This window comes from Phaenicophaeus curvirostris, chromosome 8, assembly GCF_032191515.1.
Source record: "Phaenicophaeus curvirostris isolate KB17595 chromosome 8, BPBGC_Pcur_1.0, whole genome shotgun sequence".
NCBI lineage: Eukaryota > Metazoa > Chordata > Aves > Cuculiformes > Cuculidae > Phaenicophaeus > Phaenicophaeus curvirostris.
Genome location: NC_091399.1, coordinates 10,584,090 through 10,606,404, shown reverse-complemented (window position 1 = coordinate 10,606,404; position 22,315 = coordinate 10,584,090). Strand labels below are relative to the sequence as shown.

The 22,315-nt window shown below is 40.8% G+C and overlaps 1 protein-coding gene across 3 annotated transcripts in view; it reads right to left on the bottom strand.

The window, feature by feature from the left end:
• SUCO (SUN domain containing ossification factor) overlaps nucleotides 1–21,505 on the bottom strand; it is a 39,680-nt gene extending 18,175 nt beyond the window's left edge. For all 3 annotated transcript variants that reach the window (XM_069862370.1, XM_069862371.1, XM_069862372.1), the window contains exons 1-9: nucleotides 21,331–21,505; nucleotides 10,809–10,917; nucleotides 8,471–8,572; nucleotides 6,902–7,047; nucleotides 4,012–4,152; nucleotides 3,679–3,829; nucleotides 1,275–1,395; nucleotides 922–1,046; nucleotides 374–441 (exon numbers count right to left, since the gene is read on the bottom strand). In XM_069862370.1, the coding sequence (XP_069718471.1) occupies nucleotides 374–441; nucleotides 922–1,046; nucleotides 1,275–1,395; nucleotides 3,679–3,829; nucleotides 4,012–4,152; nucleotides 6,902–7,047; nucleotides 8,471–8,572; nucleotides 10,809–10,917; nucleotides 21,331–21,395 (1,028 nt within the window). In that variant the 5' untranslated portion in view covers nucleotides 21,396–21,505. The remainder of the gene's footprint in view (nucleotides 1–373; nucleotides 442–921; nucleotides 1,047–1,274; nucleotides 1,396–3,678; nucleotides 3,830–4,011; nucleotides 4,153–6,901; nucleotides 7,048–8,470; nucleotides 8,573–10,808; nucleotides 10,918–21,330) is intronic.
• Nucleotides 21,506–22,315: the final 810 nt, after the last annotated feature.

The window sequence follows — 22,315 nt, the reverse complement described above, 5'->3', positions numbered from 1 at the left end:
AAACAAAACCCGAAATACCAGTTAAGATACGGTATGATAAATTTGGACCATGTGTCCTACAATTACTTGACAGCTTGGGAAAGAAATCAGAAACCTTTACATGAACACCCAGAGCTTTATCTTCTGCAAGATTATAATTATGCAAAACCTACAAATACTAAAGCGAATGAAGTTATCCTCTTAATCTTACTGGTGAATACTAGAGACAAAGTTCTACACTGGAAACATGTAGTGCTAAAACTATCAAGAGTTCCTTGCAGACACATTTCAGGCAGAGACACACCAAGGTCAAGTCAGCCCGTGGGATACAAACAGTCCCATTCTGATGGACACTATAACCATGCTGTCATACAAGCAAACATCAGTAACTTACCAGATTTTAGCACTGCATGGATTTAGCATATAAAGATCCATATTTTCCATCAAAATAGCTGAAGTGCTCTGTATAAAGAGAATCGATATTTTAAATTGTATGATGGATATTAACACAGTAGTTTTGCCCTCTCTCCAAAAATAACTCTGCTATTAGCTATACAGACTAATGCCAAGTTTCACAACAACGTAAACAAAATAATATACACGTGAAATTATGCCATAGTACTTTGAGGCAAACACAGCTTATTCATCAGGGCGAGTTATTTAATACAGCTTTGTTCAGATGATCAGTTTCTGAGTATACTCTGCTCTCCCTCATAAATTTACCTCGAGAGATATCAGCTTCTCTATAGTGACCCCACTTAAGAAAGGGACAGACCATAGTTTATGTTCCATTTAATAAATCAAAAATCATAATAAATCAGAACATAGAAATAAAAGACTACTGTAAAAATCAGTGTTCAGTTTTGAATAAGCGTACTTTGCACTACTTCTTGCTTAAAAGTAAACTGAAATAATGCACACTAATAATTAGTAAATGCTTACCTTTGCCTCTGGATTTGCTGCCAAAATTTTGGCACCACACTCTACAGAGGCATAGTTATTTCTGTTTTTCTGGACCTTTTTTGTGGAATGCTGTGCACTAGCAGCAGAAGGGTGCATTGACTGACCTAGGAACAAGAAAACAGTGCTACCATAAAGCACACAACAAACAACATTTTCACTTTCGGGGAACTTCTGCTCATTGCTTTTATGTAATAAATGCTATCAATTATGTAGTTCATGTAGAACAATGAAGTTCCAGACCACATACCAAATTCAGACAGTTTCACTACTCAAATTGGAGACAAGACAAAAGCGGTCTGTACTTAGACCAAATCAATGAATCCTGAACTTACTCTTTTCCTTCTCCACTTCCATGACTTTCTTCTTCCATTCATCAAATGTTGGAATGTCTCCAGGGTCCTTTGGAGTCATTACTGATGTAGGGTCAATTTCTCCTGTTTTCTTATAGTCTTTCTGCAAAAGAGCGAACGACCAATTGTGAATATTTTTCACGAAACAATGGAACAAAGAAAACAAAGGTGAACTTAAATGCTTTAAAACATTCCATGCTCTTATCAAGGCAACAGCAGATGCATCACTTGAATCCAAGTTAAAAACTTAGTGCCTAAGTACGAACATAAACCCAGAAAAAAATGTGATGACTTCCTCCCAGAATTACAGATTATTTTACAGAGGCATTAGTAATTTTTGTGGCTAAACTAATACCTTTTAAGCAAAAACTAAACCATCTGCTTTTTCTTCAAAATTTTTGCTTTTCTGCCTCCTATGGAGAAAAGGTTTCCCTGTAACAGAAATCTTCCAACATGCATGTTGGTCATATCAAGATTCCAGAGACGCCCTGGAGTTTCTGAGCATCTCAAAACCCATCAGAAAGAAACAATATTTTAAAATGCTTTATTTAATGTTTAGTGATCAAAGAACGTATTGGACTGGCCTGACAAAGTAGCAACTCTTAAGTTAACTATACACTATACCACTTCAAGGCTTAATTTCTCATTCATACAAATATTTCCAGCACACCACCAGATGTGCAAAAACGTATTACTAGACGTTTCAAGTGTAGAGGCTATTTTGTAGGCAACATTTTCTGGTAGTTTCCAAAATGACTGCTCTGTAGGTTGACATTTTCTCTGTACTTAAAGCAAGAATTACTACACATATAATTCTATAGCTGAAAGTCCTAAAAAAGAGGCAAACCCATGTACTTGAACAAAAGTGACAAGTAAATCCTTCACATAACTGCACTGCAACAGAACTTTAGATGTAGCATATGCAAAAATACATACACGCATATTTAGAAGTAAGAGGACCTAAAAACACCCTGTACTTTCCTCTCTCAAGAAAGTTCAAGATGTAAGAGCCTCCTAGGAGGACAATGAAAGTGGCAAGTCAAAAAACTGGCTGGGTAAGCAACGTGAAATCATGCTTTTAACTGTGGCCAATGCCATAACTATTTAAATTGTGGTTTTTAAAGCATTAGGTTAAATAAAGAAAATCTTGGCTTTTTTTATTTTCCATAGTGGTTTACATCAATGTGCTTTAAGTCCTTTAGAAGACTCTTCCTGACTACATGTAATTATTTTAAGGCACATGGTATTCTTCAATAATCACAGAATCCCAGAATGGTAGGGGTTGGAAAGGCCCTCCAGTGCTCATCCAGCTCCACTTCCTGCTACAGCAGGGCCACATCATGCAGGCCACACCAGAGCACGCCCAGGCAGGTTTGGATCATCCTGGACCAGGAGACTCCACACCCTCCTTGGGCAGCTGGTTCCAGTGCTCCGTCACTCTCAGAGGAAAAAGATCTTTCCTCAGGTCCAGGTGGAACTTCCCATGCTCCAGTTTGTGCCCACTGCCCCTTGTCTCGTTGCTGGGCACCACTGAGCAGAGCCTGGCTCCCTCTTCCTGAGCCCTGCTCTTTAGATACTGATCAGCATTGATGGAATCTCCTCTCCGTCTGCTGTTCTCCAGACTGAACAGACCCAGGGCACTCAGCCTCTCCTCACAGGAGAGTTATCCAAATTACTAGTGACAGCTTAATCGTGATTCTAAAATAGCAGAAAAATGTTCTTGACATGGCCTTGGTCACTCTTCACCTATTTAAAAATGTAAGCTTTGGGAAGCATCTCAGTAAAACCAAAAGCAGCCATACAGTTAAGTACGAGAGATCTGTCTACGCTTTTTGGCCCACAGTGACCAACTAAGATTCCTAGGAAATAATAAAAACTCAACAAACATTTTGTATTTCCTCCAACTGCCATCTTTACCTTTAGCCATCTGCTTGCTACTCAGATCTTCCTGACTCAGTCAAGATTTAACTCTCAGACTTCTCTTCCATAAACTTACTGCCTCCCTACCCTTGTTTTTAAACCTATGTGAAAAAAAATCAGCATGTTGAGGGAATCCCCAGCTTACGTATCCATTACACGAAGAATGTTTCTCCTGGATTCTGCTCTACAGAGTTTTATTTTATTTCCCCCAAGTATTTGAAGAAACTTGGGTCAAAAACTTTTCTGTGCCAATGAGTCAACCTTGCTGCCTTTTTCTTCCTGTTCATTACACCCTAATTGAGACAGCAACATTAAAACCACACACAGTGCTCAAAGCGTGAGGGCATTGCATTTATACAGCAGCAATCAGAAAGGTGATAGCTATCGCTCATCTTTAACAATGGTGGTAACCTAGCACAGGGCGTTATGCTCCTGTGCGCACTAAGCAGGTATCAGCACTGCTTACCTCCCTTTTTAAGTTCTCTGAGGCATTCAGAGCAGATTTTTGCTCATCTGCCCCCTTCTCAGCTGTTGAAACTTTTGACTCAAACTCAGATTTTGTCTTCTTTCCCTTGCCATGTGAAGATGATATGTTCTCTATATGTTGACCTGCAAGGCTGGAAGTTGTAAGAGTATTAGGACCTATAACTGAACAAATTTTCAGACATATGCAATATTAAACACACACACAAATATGTAGATAAGCAAGCACATGCATGTTTGTTGCCAGGCCAGGACATAGAAGAACAACTTAACAACCTTTAAATCATTCAGACTCACAACCTACTTCAATACTCACCTTTCTGGTGCACTGACAAAAGAGGAAGGCTCACTCTGAGGATCAGCCTCAAGTGTCCCACCAATATCACAGTTAGGTTCTGACTGCTCAGCTTCACTAGAGCTGACTACAGGGATATCAGCACGGGAATTTTCTATTGCACTGAAGGGAAAGAAACAACATGCTTTTTACCCTTCTGATAACACAAGTAACCCTGCTAATCAACCACATAACTAAAGATATTTGAAATTTTTAAAAAAGCAACAGTCTTACGGAAATAATTAAGGGAAGTGGAATGAGGTACGCTGTGCTTGTGGAACTGTGTTCTCAGCTGTACCCATGCAAGAACAGAAGTTTTTTTTCAAGGCCGCTTCTCTCAAAGGAACTTTGAATTAGTTTCTCATCTCACAGAACCCTCATCTAACATCTTACCAAACACTGAAATAGATAATTTCATCACTAGAAATTAATTACTTCACAATTACCTAACTGCCAGCAATTTTCTTTTCCCTTTCAAAGGAATCAAACACAAGACTAAGTTCCACCACTAAAAGCTCCTATTGCTCCCAAGCCAACGGGCAGTGGTCAGAACAGAACTCGGCTAACACTAGAGGAGAAAAGAGGTGGCATAAAAACATGTAGAAGAGCCACCCAGACTTCCTTTCCACTAGATTCTCTTCTTTTGCCAGTGTAAGAAAAGCGAGGTAATCCAGTAGAGCATTATCCAAGCTGCATCAACAGCTCAAAGTAGCTGATCTGCCCACTGCTGTACTTCCTCTCTCTCAGAAAGGCTGAACACATTGCATCATCTGAAGCAAAAATGTAAAGGAAGCCTCCCTACAAGCTCTTTAGGAATGATGGAATGGGTGGGGAGGAGAAGATGGGCAAAAAATAACTTCAGTGACTTTCCTCCTTTCTCCAATACAGGGACAACTTTCACATTGATCTAGGTTATAAACTAGGTTTAATCTACCCTGCCTCCTAAATTTCAACATAAGCCTTCTTCAACATCAGCAGCAAGCTAGGTTAATCCAATATAGTGATACAGAGCTGCAAAAACACAAACAGTAAGTTGGCAACTTAAAAGGGGATCTTTTTGGTGCTGACTGCTGTAATCATTAACAGAAGCACCATAATAGACACAGGGAGACATTTTTAGACCTTTCATACATTTAAGTTCCCATAGTATTAAACAAGGAAAACTCATACGTATTCAAGACTTTTCACTATGTAGCAAAATCTAAAACACTAAGAATACAATAATTTATTGGCCACAAACAGGAAGCAGTTTCTCCAAATGCTCCAAAATGAACACATCCGAGATACATGCAGTTCACCTCTGCATTTTACACTTCAATGACTGAAGTAAGATTGACCACTACACCTAAAAAGCTGCACAAATTCTTAATCTCAGTAAATAGATGACAACACGAGTAATGATCAACTGAATAAATTACAGAAAAGCATAAACTTAAAAATACTGTGATACCAGGGTGTACCTGCCTGGCCTTAAGTAACTCATTTTGGCAGAAGGTGAATAGCACAAGCCTAAAAGCTGTAGTGCTTCCTCTCCTTTGGGTTCTTTAATTTGTGAGCAGCTTAGCCTTAATTTTTCAAGTGCATTACCAAGCACCCTTTGCATGGCAGCCAGAAGAGGAGCTCAGATTACTTTTCAAGATGTTTCTATATAGAAAAGCTACAATTGGTGCTGTCCTAAAAAAAATATAATACAAAGTAAGTAGTTCGAAATGAAATTACTTCCAGAATATTTTGATTAGGAGGCCCTGCCAGAATATTAGTCCAGTAACACCTAAGGGAGCTGGATGTTGTTACACTGATGGAAATCCACATTTAAATAGGAAAAATGCTGTCTAAAGATAACAAATGCAACTGAGTCTTTCTAAAGATCTTGTTTAACTAGACTGGATTAACAGTTTAACAGCTGGACTACAGCTGTTTTGGATATTGGAGTTAAACAGTACAGAAAGTTTTCCATTTTCTTATGTTTCATAGATCGAGTCTCAGCATTCAGCACTCTAGTAGGCCCTAGCTATGACAGCAAGACTGTTTTCAGCAATTACAAGATACCAGGAAAACTGGACTATTAAAAATTCCAAAACACCAAAGAGAAGTCTACGTCATTTTTAATGTGTTGAATTTTCATCTACCATAGTACTAGATCTTTATCAGCAGACAATCAGAAGAACATATACCTCCTAGAACACATTAAAAAGCCCAGAAGAATTTTGTGGAAGTACCTAGAAGTATACACAGATGAATTCCTACACTGCAGTTCACATTCCATAACACAGCATTCCACAGAAGAACTGAAACAAAATTAGGCACACCAGCTCTGCAGACTGCCTGCAGCAGAGGTAGCTCTGCAATACACCATGAAGTACCTGGATTACAAACTGTCTTGGTTATGTTTATTCTAAAATTTGCCATTTCACCTAGTGTCTTAAAATCAGAACTTATTTAAGACTGCTCTGTTTGAAGTCCTGAAATAAAACTCTGCAAAGATCTTCCTTAACTGAAAACAGGTCACTGCTGAAGCAGCCTTGGTGCTTATCATCACAAGTATGAAAGCACATTTGTGAAGGGCAGAAATCCTACTGGTGAAGACCTGAAGGGTTTTATAGCACAAGTTATCTATCCCCCAAGATACCGGTAATGAAGAAACTGGTAATGGCAATAGTCTGACACTTCATACAATACACAACTATTAATCCACGCACTGAGTAAGTGATGGCATGTTCCATTATCACTGACATCACAAACTAAAGTACAGCAAAAGAACTGCATGTAGCAGTATAGTCTTATCCCTGCTAAACCTGAAGAGTTAACCCTTTTAACATCAGAGTAAGTGACATTCTCTCAAAGATCGAAACAATAAAGTAAAAAAGCTTACTCAGGCTGTGAGACTGGAGGTATCTCTGAGGTAGGTGAACTGGAAATGTTTTCAGTGCTTGCAACTAAGCTAGACGAAGCTTCGTTTAAATCTACTGAGGATGGAATCTCAACTTCAGGCTGGCCCACTTTGCTCATTTCTGTATTCTGTGAGAACATGACAGATGAGAATATGTTTTTCAAAACTTGAACAGGAAAGCATTCGTACAATAATAACATCTACTACTGAATTTTAACATTCAGTAGTTCAAATCGTTGTCATCAATGAACCTGAAAACCGGGCAGCAATACAGCTCAGAAATAGATTTTCTTTCTCTATAAACCCAGGTGTTATTCAGTGCTGCTCTGGAATAGTTACAACTCTCTTCCATTGTCTGCAACAATAGTGTAGAAATATGAATTGGACAAGGCAAACACAACAGCTTCTTCAACCACACATTCCTATAAAAAGACAGCTGCAAGAAAACAAGCACGACTATTTCAGCAACTGAAATCAATGGTTCTATTTGTATGCTCCGTTACAATAAAATTTCCATTCACTATTTTCACCCTAAGCTTAATTTTGGGAAGGCTTCCAAATTTATTACTCCAGTGGAGGTCTGAAATGATGTAGAAGTCTATTCTATGTTGTAACTGAACAAAGAAATAAATGGCTTATCGCTTCTGAGATTCTAGTAGTCTTGAGTCTTATTTATTCTAGGTTTTCAGTTTTCATAAGCCCTTGTACAGCATAACCAAGACACAGCTTTCTAGACCTGGAAGAGTACATAACCACTGAAATGGGTCAGATTAAATCTTGCAGCAAAGAAAATGCTACTAAACCTCTTGTCAATAGCTGGTATATTTGAGTTGCCTAACTGACCATGAAGAGGTCTGGAATGTTTTACTGTAGAATCACATACCTAAACCATGCCATATACAGTCAGAAGTACACCCTATGCATGTTGTCTTGTAATCTAAAAATATCAAATCAATCATGTTTAACAGTGGACTTTGTAAGATTTAACATTGAGCACTAACTTAATGGGAATAATGACACATACTACTGAAACACAACCCTTTTTCCATTTTAACAAAGGAAATGCGACTGACAGAAGCCACGAAGGATCAAAGCTAACATGGACTGCTATGATCACCAACCTTGATCTATATAAAAGACCTCAGCAAGAAGATTTACGTTTTATTTACAAAGAGACACCAGCTAACATGGACTGCTATGATCACCAACCTTGATCTATATAAAAGACCTCAGCAAGAAGATTTATGTTTTTTTATAAAGAGACACCCATGCCTATAATACCCCATTTTACTTTATCTTGGAAAGGCTTATTTAGTCAGTACCTACAAACACTACATTACTCTTATTATTACTTATGCACACAGGAAATGCAAGATCTGTCAGCTCACGTTTTTCTCTTCTATTAGAAAGATGAGTCTGATAGCAAACCTGAGTGCAAGTGAAAAGCAATAGATGGTTACTATGAGCTTTAGAGAACCAAAATGAAAGACTCTGAAATCCAAGAAGCATTTGAAGAGTGTATGGAGACAGTGAATGAAATAAAAGTCTTGCCTGGTCAGATTTTGTAAAGTCATCAAGCAGCTCTTCCGTAGAGTAACTTTGTGTGCTTGAGTCCGCATACTCAGACTCCAGCCTGGGACCAGCATCTTCCCCCTGGTACATTAAAGATAAAACAACAGTAAGCATGCAGCGACACAGGTCTTCTGTTCCAGTAATAGGAGTCACCTTTGGTACAGGCCAACTACTACTACACACACACAGAATAACCAGGTTGGAAGAGACCCACCGGATCACCGAGTCCAACCGTTCCTACCTTTACAACCACACAAGTATCAACAAGAAGTTAAGCTACATCTTCAGAGTTCTGCCCACATATGTTTAAAGCCTCAGCTGTTGTAAGATTGCAGCAAGTTGAATATTCACAGGAAAGACCATTCCAGCATTGTCATAAATTACTGAGTTTGTGTGAAAGGAAACTTAATTATTCTGCTAGGACTTCCCACATTGACAAATCCTTCCCATCTCCTTGCCAACCAAACCAGCAGGAGCTGGGGGAATTCAAAGATGGCTTGCAACCAACAACCATTAAAAACCAACCCTGGGCACATTTTGGTTATAGCAGCCTTAGCAGCAGAGCCAGAATAATTGCACAAATCTGCTGTAACCTTCTAATCAGCTTTCTCTTTTACAAGTTAATATTTCATAGAATCACAGAATGGTTTGAGTTGGAACAGACCTTAAAGATCATTCAGTTCCAATGCCTCTGTGATGGGCAGGGACACCTCCCAGTGGATCAGGCTGCTCAAAGCCCCGTCCAACACTGAACACCTCCAGGGAGGGGGCATCAACAGCTTCCCTGGGCAACCTGTGCCAGAGCCTCACCACCCTCATCATGAAGAATTTCTTCCTAATGTGTAATCTAAATCTCCCTCCCCTCCAATTTAAAGTAATTCCCCCATATCCTATCACTACAGACCCTTGTAAAAAGTCCCTCCCCAGCCTTCTTGTAAGTCCCCTTCAGGTACTGGAAGGCTGCTGTAAGGTCTTCCCGGAGCCTTCTCCAGACTGAACAACCCCAACCCCTTCAGCCTGTCCTCTGATGTACTGTTCTTTTCAGGCAGGACAGCTCCAGCAGCACTGTTAGGAGGAACACACAAATGCTTAAGCTTTTCCATACACTCAAGAGGATTTCCTTTAATGAGCACAAGTACAGTATAGTGTTCAAGCTTTCATATCTTTGGATTTGAGAAATCTGCCTAAAAATGCCGCTGTATTAATAGAGTGAAGGGAAGAAGGTTGCAAAAAAAGTAGGAAAACATATACCAGCAGCTTCCCAGTCTCAAAGCATACTTGATCTTCACAGGTTTTTTTGTTGTTTGTTTCTTCTTAACATCAGCCATTAAACTCAAGCTGGACTTGAGGCAGCCAGAAGAATAGGACTGGATGCTATTTGGCTGCACAAGCTGGCAAAAAAATACAGCTACCCTGGATGCTGAACTGCTTAAGAAACCTACAATATTTAAAGTATGTTTTTCTGGTCAGGCAGCTCTCCACTTCAGCCAACCAGAACGCTCAACACACATTTTATAAGTTTGATGCAGCACATGAAAGCTTTGTGGGAATGAGGCCTATGATTAGCACTACCGCTTATTAATGGAGGAAATGGGAAGACCAAAGATATCAATACTACCTATGCTTATCATAGGAGTGAATGTTTCCCTGTGTAAACAAACAAATGACATTACTAGGACTTTCTGATATGACTCAACAGCTTGGGAACTCGCTATGAAATTGCAATATGCAGAAACCTGTACTGAGTTAATCAGGGTGGGAAGATTACACTCAATTTAAGCTAAAGTGCTGAGCAATGTGAAAAGGGAACAGAAACTTGTTTATTAGTATTTCACATATGTATTTTAGTTTTGTTATATTTTATTAAACAGGAAGAAAACAAAGTGATAAATACTGACTTAAAAAAACAATCTCAAATCTGCTATTTTGCACACTGGGTTTTTAACACAACTGACAAACTGCAGCCCAGATTTATCCAGGCCAATACTTCTTTTTGTGGTCCCCACAGAGCCACATGTGAACCCTGATGATCACTGCTTCTAACATTGCTACCCAAATAAAAAACCACTGAACCACTGGTACTGGTTATTTATCCCTCTCCACATGAACTGCCTAGTTGTATTGTCACATATCTACAACAAACCTGAACTACAGGGAAACAAAAACTTGGGGAGATAACATCATGAATCTCAGAACAAATGAGTACATTAAACATTGTGACCAAGACGATTCTATGAATCAAAGAGTATGAATCTTTTTTTTTAGTTTAATATCAAATCAGGCTGAGTAGCTATTAAACATGATTTATTCGGCATACCTTTTCCTGGACATTTTCCTCATCATTTGCCAGGGCACAAGCATCACCTGAAGCATATTGCACTGCCGATGACAAACTGTCTTTACAAAAGACATGCCAAAAAAGAAGCCTATTTAAAAAAAAAAAAAAAAAAAAGTCAAGGTCTTGATTTGAAATTAACGAATGATACTTCCGAATTCCCTCACCACTGCCTCCCTCAACCTTTTTACAGTTGTTCCCATGAGGTGTCTGAAACGTAAAAATATGCATGTACAGTTCACAGCTACTCATTTATATCGAAACCAACAGAGGACTTAACTTTAAGAAATTAGTAACAGAAAACACACTACAAATTTACTACTTCCAAAAGACAAAAGTATCAGCAAAACCATTACGGGGTGATACCATGTCACAAAGTGGAAGCTGACACAAATTAGTTAAGTTACTGCAAGTTAGAAAGAATGTGAATCAATGATATCCTTCATCATATACTAATGGGATATCTAGCAATGATTATTACTAAGTAAAAACTGAAGCCACAGATTAAAAAAAATAAAGCTCCTTATTTCTCTGCATAGATCATATCTGAGTAAATTATGTATGGTCAGCATTACCAAGCACATTTAAGAGAATTATAGAAAATAAGTATATGAAACAAAAGGCCTATGCAAAACCCAATGAAAACGTAGAGACAAAAGGCAAACCAGGTGCGGGCTTTAGCTACAACCTCCACTGAGATTCAGTCTGCGCATTCAGCTCCAAACAGGTTTGCTTCTCAGTAGGAATAGATTGATTTCTGTAGGACATCAGCCAATGCCTATACCAATACTCGCACCACCGCAGCATCTTCTGTTGCTTACAATGCACAGCCACTAAACACCCTAGATAACATCTGTACAGCAAACTACCAGGCTTGGATAGCCAAAGGTCAGCAAACTTCAACAGTTCAGAAGAATGCTATGCAAATTGAGTTTTTGGTGGAGTTAACAACCCTTGAACACCAGAGTCATCTGCCACTGTGAAGCCTGAAGCATTTTAAGGAAATACTGCTTACATGACAGCTAAGGGATCAGTATGATACCAACTATCAAAAACTTGAAGATCCCCGTTATCAGAAAGACTATGCAGCGTAGATTCCTCCACCAGGGAGGAACCTGTGTTGCAATAAACCACAGTCAAGTACTAAATTTTAAGAACAGTTTAATGCATACACAACACATACATATATACACAAAAAGGGAGAACCTTCTCCATGTTGCAGACAACCACAGAACCATGTTTCTCTTGTAGAACTATAAACCTTCTCTTCCACCTGCATCAGCAAGGAGCATTATTAGCAAGGCACTAACCTTCTCTAAATCTGGGTCTCTTGCCACTAGAAGAGCAAAAGACAGCGGACAATAAGCTTGTGGATTCCGACGTACTGTTCTGTAGATGGACAAGGTGTCCTAAGCCTGTCTCAGCACCACTCCGCTCAGTAATTCCTCTTAGAGGCAACAGCTTTCCTCTAAAGTAAATATAAGCCCTCAAGTCAAGCAGAAGCAGCTGCAGTTACTGGAAACTAAAACACTGAATGTAAAGGTATGAAAACACTTACTACCAAGTACTGTAGCGAATGCAAAGTCTCACATCCCAGTTAAGTGAAGTGTATGCATTCTCATACATCTTAAATTCTCATCCCATCATGTAGTCACTTGTTTGTATAAGGTTTTCCATCAACCCCCTGTCTTATCCTAAGCACAAGATGTACATTTAAGGGTTGGAATTAAATGTTACCTGACATTTATAGCCTTACTTCCTAGCTCCCACTTGGAAAAAAAATTGTTATGCAACTACTTCAAGTCTTTTATTTTTCTGAAAAGAGATTTCAATCATTTTGTTGAGAAATTTTCTTACGTTGTTAATTCCTGTACCTCTGGTCTCCACTTCCAGCTATGGTAACTCCCCGGTTCTTTGTAAAAATACAAGAGAAAGATCAAAAACTGTACAGCACATACTGTAGTTCATCCCACACATTTATTATACATGTATACAAATATGTTGTTTCATATTCTGCTTACACTAAGGGGGGGATCCCCAGTGAGCTATGCAGAGCAACATTAAGTCCCTTAATGCAGAAAAAGAAAGAGATCATTGGCTGTGAATCAGCATTTTAAAATACATGGTGTATTTTCCAGTTGCATTAATAACTACTTAGGCACTTGCAGTCACAAAAAGCACCTAGCACAACAAGCATACATTTCTTGAGAGACTGAGAATTTTAATGCAATAAATCATGCTTTATTGGAGCACAAGCACAGATTTTAGAATAATGCTGTTTGACAGTTCACAGATTTAAGCAATTCCAACATTATCTGCATCCAGTGTCTGATTTGCTTATTTTCAGAAATCCTTCTCAGTCTACTCCCCATCTCAAACATGATGCCTCAAGTCTCTCAAGAGCCCTCTAAGCAAGGGAGGGGACTGAATTCCTTCTGAATGTTTGCATGTACACACTCACAAGAAAACCCAAGCCTGGCAGCAACAGAAGATGCAGTAGGCAGGACATACCATTCAACTGCTGCCATCAAGCTTCAGCACAGCATTGAGAACACAAATCCACCAAACGCAAGGCCATGTGAGACCAGCCACCCTGCGAGAAGTCACACTGATCGCCTCCTTAGGACCACCGTTACTTTTTCTTCTGCCTTTCAGCCTTCTGTATATTCATTCAACAAGCTTCATTAGCCACAGGATGATAAATGATACAGCCCGGGACAAAAAAATATTGCCAAATCGCACAGCACCTCTGTTACACATTTCTCTATATTCAGAAAGGCAGCAAACATGAAGACCTATGCATTCATTTACTGAGAACAGAAATCCCCCTTGAGATTAGCGAATTTGCACAGTAACAGCACAGCAGCTTCTGCATCTGTAGACAGATATTAATATATCCTTCCCTTTCTCATGACAAAAAGATTTGCATTTTAAGCAGATCTAATGCCCAAAGAGTACTGCGGATTAGTCACCAGGTATACTGTCTCAGGTACAAGGGACTTCTTCAAATGTGAAAGTGCTTGAAGAGACTGTTCCAAACTACTAACTAACAGTTACTGACTGACTTGGATACAGAAGGCTTCAGTAGTTACATTTTTGCGAAGCATGACTCAAAGTAGCAGATGATATTAAACCTCAAAGAGCAGAAATTTAAGCACAAGTCTTTTAGTATCATTATTAATGTAGCTTAAAAGCTATTGCCTCCAACACATCTGGAATTTTTCAGATTGATGTGCACAAAAGGAAAAGCTGCAAGCCCAGACACAGAAGTGTGGAAGAGGCATTTTTTTCCTGTTCACGGGGCAGGCACATACTGTGATTCTCTATTGAAGCATGAAGCCTGATCACCCTATCTGAATGGCAAGGTACATTTATTGCTGTACAAATTAGCTATGGTCTAGTGATGGCTGCTAGGCCTTTGAAAAGGGATGCACTGAAACTCAAGAGTGCGGGTGGTTTTGCAATTGCAGTGGAGGTTTCACCTCAAAAATCATCCAGTTCTAATTTGGGTCAAACTCTTTAAATAATTGTGAGGGAGGCTGCAGAAGACTACTGGAGATAGCAAATATACTAGTAACTGTTTTGACAAGCATAAAAATCAAGTAGAAAGAAAACAACTGGTAAGAAAAAATTACAGCTGACCAAAAAAAAAGAAAACCCACATGGGCTAAATCTGAAGGCAAGAGCAGCTTTTCCACAATTTGGTCTTCACAGAGAAAGCTAGGCTAAGCTTTCCTTTCCAAAGACTTCATACAAACACACTGAACTGAACCTCAGAGTGTCAAACATAGTCCTCAATGATTCAAGAATTTGCTTATATTCTCCCCAAATGGAACCTACTTCTGGATACCAGGGAGCCAAGCAATTCAAAACAGTTTACACCTGACACCTGTGAGACAGTAATTTTTTTTTTTTTTTTTTAAAAAGGGGAAAATAAAAGAAAGCTTTCACCAATGCACTCTCCTTGGCCAGGCAGGGTGACTCTCTCTCCAGGAGGATTGCTGAGATTTTCCACACCTCTCAGGGATGTATTACTAACAGGTACACATGAGCCTGACAGGCAAACTGACTGCTGCAGCACCATCTCCCCAGGCACAACATCCATTTCTGCATCTGAAGTGAAAGTAAGTTTTGATAAATGCAACACAGAACAATTAATCTTCCTTAATGCTGGTTAAAAAAACAACAAACCAAACAAAAAAACCTCCCACGCTACTAATTCAAAAGCCACATGCAACACTAAAATAATCTTTAAAGTCATGATGGATCTTTAAGGGAGAAAAAAGGCTGAAGACTAAGATCTACAGATCAGGACGAGGCAAGGACACTACCACCAACACACTGACACCATCTCACTTCCTACCACTATCCACTAACTGGAGTAGTGCTAAAGAAATCCCAAATCAACTGGAAACAGAGACATTTTTCATATCCTTTACCAATCCACTGTATTTTGCAATTAATTTAACTTTTTAGTTTCTTGCAAAGAACGTGTTCTCCAAACTGTCTCCAACTGAATTGCTCCACTTACCCAGAGCAGCCCAACACAAAGACACTTCTGACAACACTGAATTTTATAGCTTCAGACAGTAAGTTTCCAACCATCAGTTTAAAATATGACTTTCAGCATTTTAAATGCATTAACATGCAAAGACTGCAAAACAAGGTTAAAGCTGCACCATATACTTTATCAGTTAACTGATTTGCTGCCTGAAGGGGTGGTCCTGCATCACCCTCAACCACACATTTCTCTGCACCCTCAACCTGATCTCAAGATCGTGGACACACACCAGCAACTTCTGAGGGGGGAAATAAAGTTAGATTTGAGCTGCTGTATACTCAGATATAAAAATCCAAGATGACAGAGGGAGAACATACCATTTAGGACAGCAGTGGACACCCATAAATAAGATGAATAATAGAAATCAAGGCCAAGGACTAATAGTGGAAAACCTCTTCATCCCTTTCTTACAGTGCTACCATCCTCTCATCCTTTCCTAGAAGAGGCTGCTGAAACAACAGCCACTTTCACAGCAGTGTAATTGTGTATGGTTTTGATACAGTGCCCATAAGAGAAAACAGCCTACATACTGCAAAGGGACACTAGAATACACCTCACTCCTTTCTTGAACAGCAGATCCAGGTACCCTATTTCAGGCACTTAAAGCAGGGCAGAAGTGACAAACTGGTCCTCTAAAGGTGTCCAGCTGGACGCACTAACAGGAACAGGCTGTTCCTAGTGGTTTTTGGTAACAGACTTCTGTAATACTGTACTGAAGATTATAGCTCAAGATAAACTCCCTGCACTGTCAAACTCCAGTTACTCTCTTAATTCTAAGAGCTCAGAGAAAAAAGTGCAACAAAACCTGACACTGACCACAAAGACTACAGGGAAACAGTGCAATAGCCTTGACTGGGATTAAACTTTAAGGTCATTCAGAGTCTGCAGTACTGTCTAATTTACACTTTTTTGAATACTTCCCTCAACATTTAGATTCATGAGTTTGCCTACATGGACACGAAACTGCAACAGTAGACTCAGAATCACCATCAGCTGCTCTGACCATGCTCAAGATTCACTGTAAAGGTAACATAGCTTAACATAGTGCCAAGGAGTGGAATTTTAGCATAGATTTAGCAACATGAATTTGCCCTAGATCACTGTAAAGCTGCTATTATCTAACATCCAGACATTTTATAATGTATTTTTAATTCACTTCTTACCTTTAAAGGACTTCAACAATAATTTGATTGCTATTCCAAAATCATCCAAGCCAAGAAGATTCCTTTCCTAAGCTAATTTTTAACTGTTGGAACCTTGTACTGATATTCCAATACAGTGTAAGTAATTAATAACAACATTTTCACTCACTCAGGCAAAAGTTCTTCACACTAGCTTTGCAACTAGTTACTCTGTTCTACCAGCTCAGTATTTTCATCAGGAATTACAAGAAAGTTTTTAGACTGGCAGTTCCATGTTAGCCTGCCCTCAGCCAGAAGTTCTCCTGCTCAGAAATAACACCCTCTTCAGGCAGAGGGCTGTTGGCATCCCAAAGCATCAACTTTATAATACACTGTACAGACTCACCTTGAAAGAAACTCAGACTTCACCAAAAGCTAGATTAGCAATGAAAACTAAAGACCAGAGAGTCAAAAAGGCAAAAAAGTGAAAAAAGAACTATGAACATGTTAGGAAAAGACACTTCAGAAAAAGCTGAAATGAAGGGCTGCAGTAAAACACATCTCATTGCAACAGGCAGGGACTTATGAACTGACACAGCAACCTGACGAGGGGGCAGATGCCACTTCAGTACACCATTTGCATAACAAACAAGCTTGAAGTTTTTAGGACAAATTTTCAAGAAGACACTGCATGAAAGCATTTCACTGATTTTCAAACAATTTTAGAAGGTAAATATTCAATAATTGATTCAGCCAAGCATCTATTTTGCATAAGGCAGCAGAGTCCCTGCTTGCATGCAGCACCTTTAAGCTGAGCAGGCTGTAAGCCAGGCATATTCAAGAGCTCCAAAGCAGCTTTTGTCTCAACCTTAACCTCAGATAAGACAGTTCCAAACAAGATACTCCACATCTAGGAACGTACTCTTCATTCTGAAATCTGATGCCTGGAACCAAAGTTTAGCTTAGATGAACAGCGCCCTGATCACTTCAATTCTTCCTGCCATGAAATGCATACAGAGCACTTCATTCAGCATTAGTCTTCTGAAGGTATTTAAGTAAATGCACAGGATGAGAATCACCAGGTCCAGTCTAAGCCCCAGTAGAAGCGAGTTACACTAGCAGTTCTATCCAGATCACTAGGGCAGTCTCATATACACACTACACTCTGCTGAGAAGAGGATTTCTATGACAAGGTGTATTACACTGGAGCACAAGCCTCTCCCCAACTTCAACACTCAATATCTCTCTCATTAACAGATACAAGCTCAAGGTTTAAGCCAAAGGTCAGGGTCCATAAACGTTCAATTAACAAAATGTCTATTTCTGTGATTTCTGTGACCTCTAATCTGGCTTGTGTAGCTCTTGCTTATATAGGACAGGAGCAGCAGAACACCAGTGATGTTACCACACTGCCAACAGGGCACTGATTTTTCAGAGCTGCTTCTGCACCACAGAAGCTTTCAACAAGCACATCTTCAAAAGTGTAGAGGACTAACACAGACCAAAATTACAATTTTTTTCTCTCATTAAAATCCACATAAATATTCAAATTTGATGTGTTACAGCAATGAATGCAAAGCTGTATCGAAATCTACCCCCTTTCAATGCAATTCTGTCTAGACATTGTTGCTAGCTATGTCACTGGCCCAATCTGACCTATACAATTTTGAGGGTACACTCTCATTATGGATTTCAGTCAGAGCTACAAGAGCAGGGGTTTTCCATCAGAAACAGCACTTCTTGTTGCCCTGTCACTTTGATGTGGGCCTTACTTTGCTGATGCAGCACACTCACAATGTGCCTACACCTGAAGAATGCTGACGTGTACATGCACTTAATCCTCATATCCCTTTTACGCATAGTTGTAAAACCTAGGATGATAAAAGAGTTCATAAGACCGAAGTAGATCAGGATGTGCAAACTGCTTTCTGAAATAGAATGAATGATAGACAGACTAATTAGTGTATGCATGATTTCTTTATTAAACTCACCACTAACACTTTCATAATACAGTTTACGGCAGACAAGAGCCAATGTAAGAACAATTTACACAGGTTATTGTTCAAACAGCTGTCAGAGTTAGTCTCAATTCAGACAGTTCTAGTATCCCTACAGGCTTCTAAATCTACCTACTTATTCAGCTCTGTGTATTGTCAAACTACGAAGCACCAGAAGTTTTATAAGTATTATGATCACCTCCACAAAGAGATTAACTGAGGCATTAAAACCCCCTTCATAAATTCTGGACAATGGGAGTCATTTGTCTTGCACAGTCAAAGCTCCAGTCTGCACAGATGTGTATTATTTTTAAAGCACTACATGCCTGAGCCTTACCTCCATCAAAAGTGTTTCTCTAAAGCCACACAGCCATCTAACTCTTTTGAACTGCTTGGAACAACCTTGCTCGCTCAGGTTTGTCAGAGCTGCGTTCGTTCCATGCACGCTCTGCTCCAGACAGCCTCAACTACTGGTAACTCTGATTCTGCACTCCCAAAGAGCACTATATTACCTTTATTGAAACATAAGGGCTAACAAATCCCTCAGCTCCAGCTTCCGGACTTTTGCACAATTTCTATTACACAGTCACATTTGTTCACCTACAGGATGAGATCTTCTTAAACAGTTTCCAGTTAGAAAATTGTCATACTAATCTTTCTCCCCCCACTTATTTTTACCAACAGATACTTCTCCATTGGACCAGCCTCTTTAGGCAAGCTCTAAAATGCATGATGGGAAATAAAAAATTATTCCTATTTTAAGCTTAGTTTCATCAAACAAAACCAAACGCCTATCCAGAAATAAAACAATGTCCAGGTTTTAAAAATTATATAGAGTTCAAGTAGCCCTGAGAGTGCTCTCCCAGTAATTCCATTTTGTCTCTCTTGCTTTTTTAATTTAATCATCTGTTGACCTCTACTTTTATCTGCATGAAAAGAGCTTCTCTCCTACTACTATTAAATCCTTCAAAGAGTAACGTTTCAAGACAACCAGATTTAAAATCTCAACACTTGCCATACATGCCAACATCTATAACATAAAGCCTTCCATTTGCTACTTAACGTTTCCTAACTGCTTATGTGAACAAAGCTGTTTTCTTTCTAGGAAAAAGTTATGTGCATCACAACTTATTGCGTGATACAGTCCAGCAACAAGGTAGGAATTTCCAGACCTAAGGCTTTCCAGTTACAAATCTGACATGGCTCCTGAAATTGAAGTGAGCCACGATATCATCCTGCAAACAGAGGATTTTAAACTCTCTAATGGGAGTTTATGTCCAGACAGTAGAGAACTAGAGCTGCACCTCTCTCCACATCCAAATTCATCTACTGGTCAACACCAGCCAGAGCAGGTTGCACACAGAGTCTGAACTTCTGCTTCTGAAATAGTAAACAGTTTGGGACATCCCAGGGCAAGCTTCGAGCTCAGTCAAGACTGCTGGGAAGAGAAATCTCTTTTAACAAGAAGAAACTCAGCTCAGTTTGTCTCCTAACCATATCCAAGACCAATACAGAACTTGCCTGAGCTTTACAGAAAAAGTATGTTGTCCACGGTCGTTGAACATGACTGCCTCCTGCCATTGCCAGGAGGGAGCAAGCACCTGAACATTTCCTTAAACAGTTCCTTTCAAATAGCAAACTAAGACACAACAGGAAATTACTCTAACAACCTGCATATCATTACAATGACAACACCATCAAAAATTACCACGAGGCAAAAACAAGTGACCAGCTTTCCAGACACACTAAGGAATAAAAACACTCTTCCTAATAAGAACCCTAACAGGTAAAACCTTCCGTGAGACAAAACTTAGTTGTCCAACAAGGAAAAGAAAAGCTGCCTGGAGACAGCTCCATCAACTTTACAGCGCAGTTAGTTTACATGGCTCAGAGCTCAGTCTTTTTCATCAAATGTAAACGTGGCAAGAGCTTTCAAGCACTTTTCAGACCCACTATACTGTTTCCTACACACAAAACTGTGATGACACAAACCAAATTTGCTCCAGGGCTGTCCAAACCCAGTATGCAAGCATCAGCATCAAATTTGCAACTGATTCTGTACAGAGATATCTAGGCTTCCCCTTGTCCACCCAACAAGAAACAACTGCAAGACAACCCAAAACGTCAAGACTATTTCAGGTTTCTTTCCTTAAAATAGGCTGTTTGAACAATTTGCAGGAAACATATTAAAAGAACACACCAGATGCAGAGTTATCGCTAACAGCCGCCGCTCTTCAATTTCAATATTTGCAATTTGCTGTTCAAACTGGGCAGCGTTTCTCAAACAGTGAGTCACGGAGCTCAAAGAAGGCTTAAGTTTAGAAGGCATATAACTTACTATACAGAAACATATTTCCGAATATGCATTCTAATAAATGCCGTGCTTTAAGGAAGTTCAGAAACAAAGTAAACAGAACACACCGGAACAAAGTATAGCTAAGATAATCACTACGAGAAAGCCTCAAAAAGGTAAGCAAAGCAAAAAATAAAAGGGTTTGTCGGCTTTGAATTAACGCGACTCCAGCCAGCCACACAAAATCGGTTTCAAGAATATGGTACCGCGATCTTTCAGAGAACACAGCCGGAGCTCAACCTGAAACTGATAAATCACCTAAGCCTCGCAGTCCGAAGCACAGAGGGGCCACAAAGCACCCACAGAAGGGCTCAGCGCAGCTCGGAAGCCTCGGGATTCAGGGCACACCCGCAGCCCTCCTTCCCCCGCTGCCCCCGCGGCACCGGCCGCCTCCCGCTGCCGCCCCGACCCGCTGGGGCCGAGGAAAGGGCCGGTAGGACTGCGGGCCGGGAACCCCGCGAGCGCCACTCACCAGAGCACGGCGCAGAAGAAGAGGCACGAGCCCAGGCCCGGCAGCCGGCAGGGCGGCTCCCTCATCGTCTCCCCCGTCTCGCTGCCGCGGCCGGGACGAGGCGGCGGCGCATCCTCCCCGTCGGCAGGAGCGGCGGCGGCCGAGCGGGAGCGAGCGTCGTACCGCCGCGCCCCTTCACGCGCTGAGCTGGAAGGATGCGCGTCACGCGCCGCGCCGCACCGCACCCCCGCTCGCCGCTCCCGCCAATGGCCTGCGCGCCTGGCGCCAGCCTCGCCCCCCGCCCCGGCTGCGGGCGCCCATTGGCTGCGCCCTCCGGCGCGGCGGCCAATCCGAGGGGCGGCCGTCGCATTTTCCCGACCCTTCCGAGGACCCCGCCGAGGTGTCCGTACGAAGCGAAGCCTTTACTCGGAAATTGTCGTAGCGACACCTCACGGCCGCGAGGAGCGCCGTTACCTCCGGGACGAGGAGCGAGTAAAGGAACGGCTCGCCGGCACCGCAGGGAGTTTTCTAATTTTATTTTTTGATCAGGCTTCGTTGTGGGCTGCAGCTCCGCGCGCTGATTGGTGCTGGGCGAGGCTCCCAGCGGAAATCCGCCGTGGGGCAGCGGCATTGCACGGCGGAAGGGGCGGGGCGGGGGGGGGGTGTGTGTCCTGCCGCTATTTTGCCGCCGGCTTGTTGTGGGGAGGCGGAGTCGGCTGGTAACACGCGTTTGTGGGCACAGGAGCAGCCAAAGAAGCCTTTGTGGTGTTTTGGTGCATATTTATTTCTTGAAGTGATACAAGAAGTAGTTGCTGTTACAAAAAGTGGAATATTTTTTATCCTAGCTAAAGCAGAGTTAGCTAAAGCAGAGTGATAGGACGAGGAGGAACAGGTATAAACTGGAGAGGGGCAGATTTAGGCAAGACATTAGGAAGAATTTCTTCACCATGAGAGTGGTGAGACACTGGAACAGGTTGCCAAAGGAAATTTTGGATGCCCCATCCCT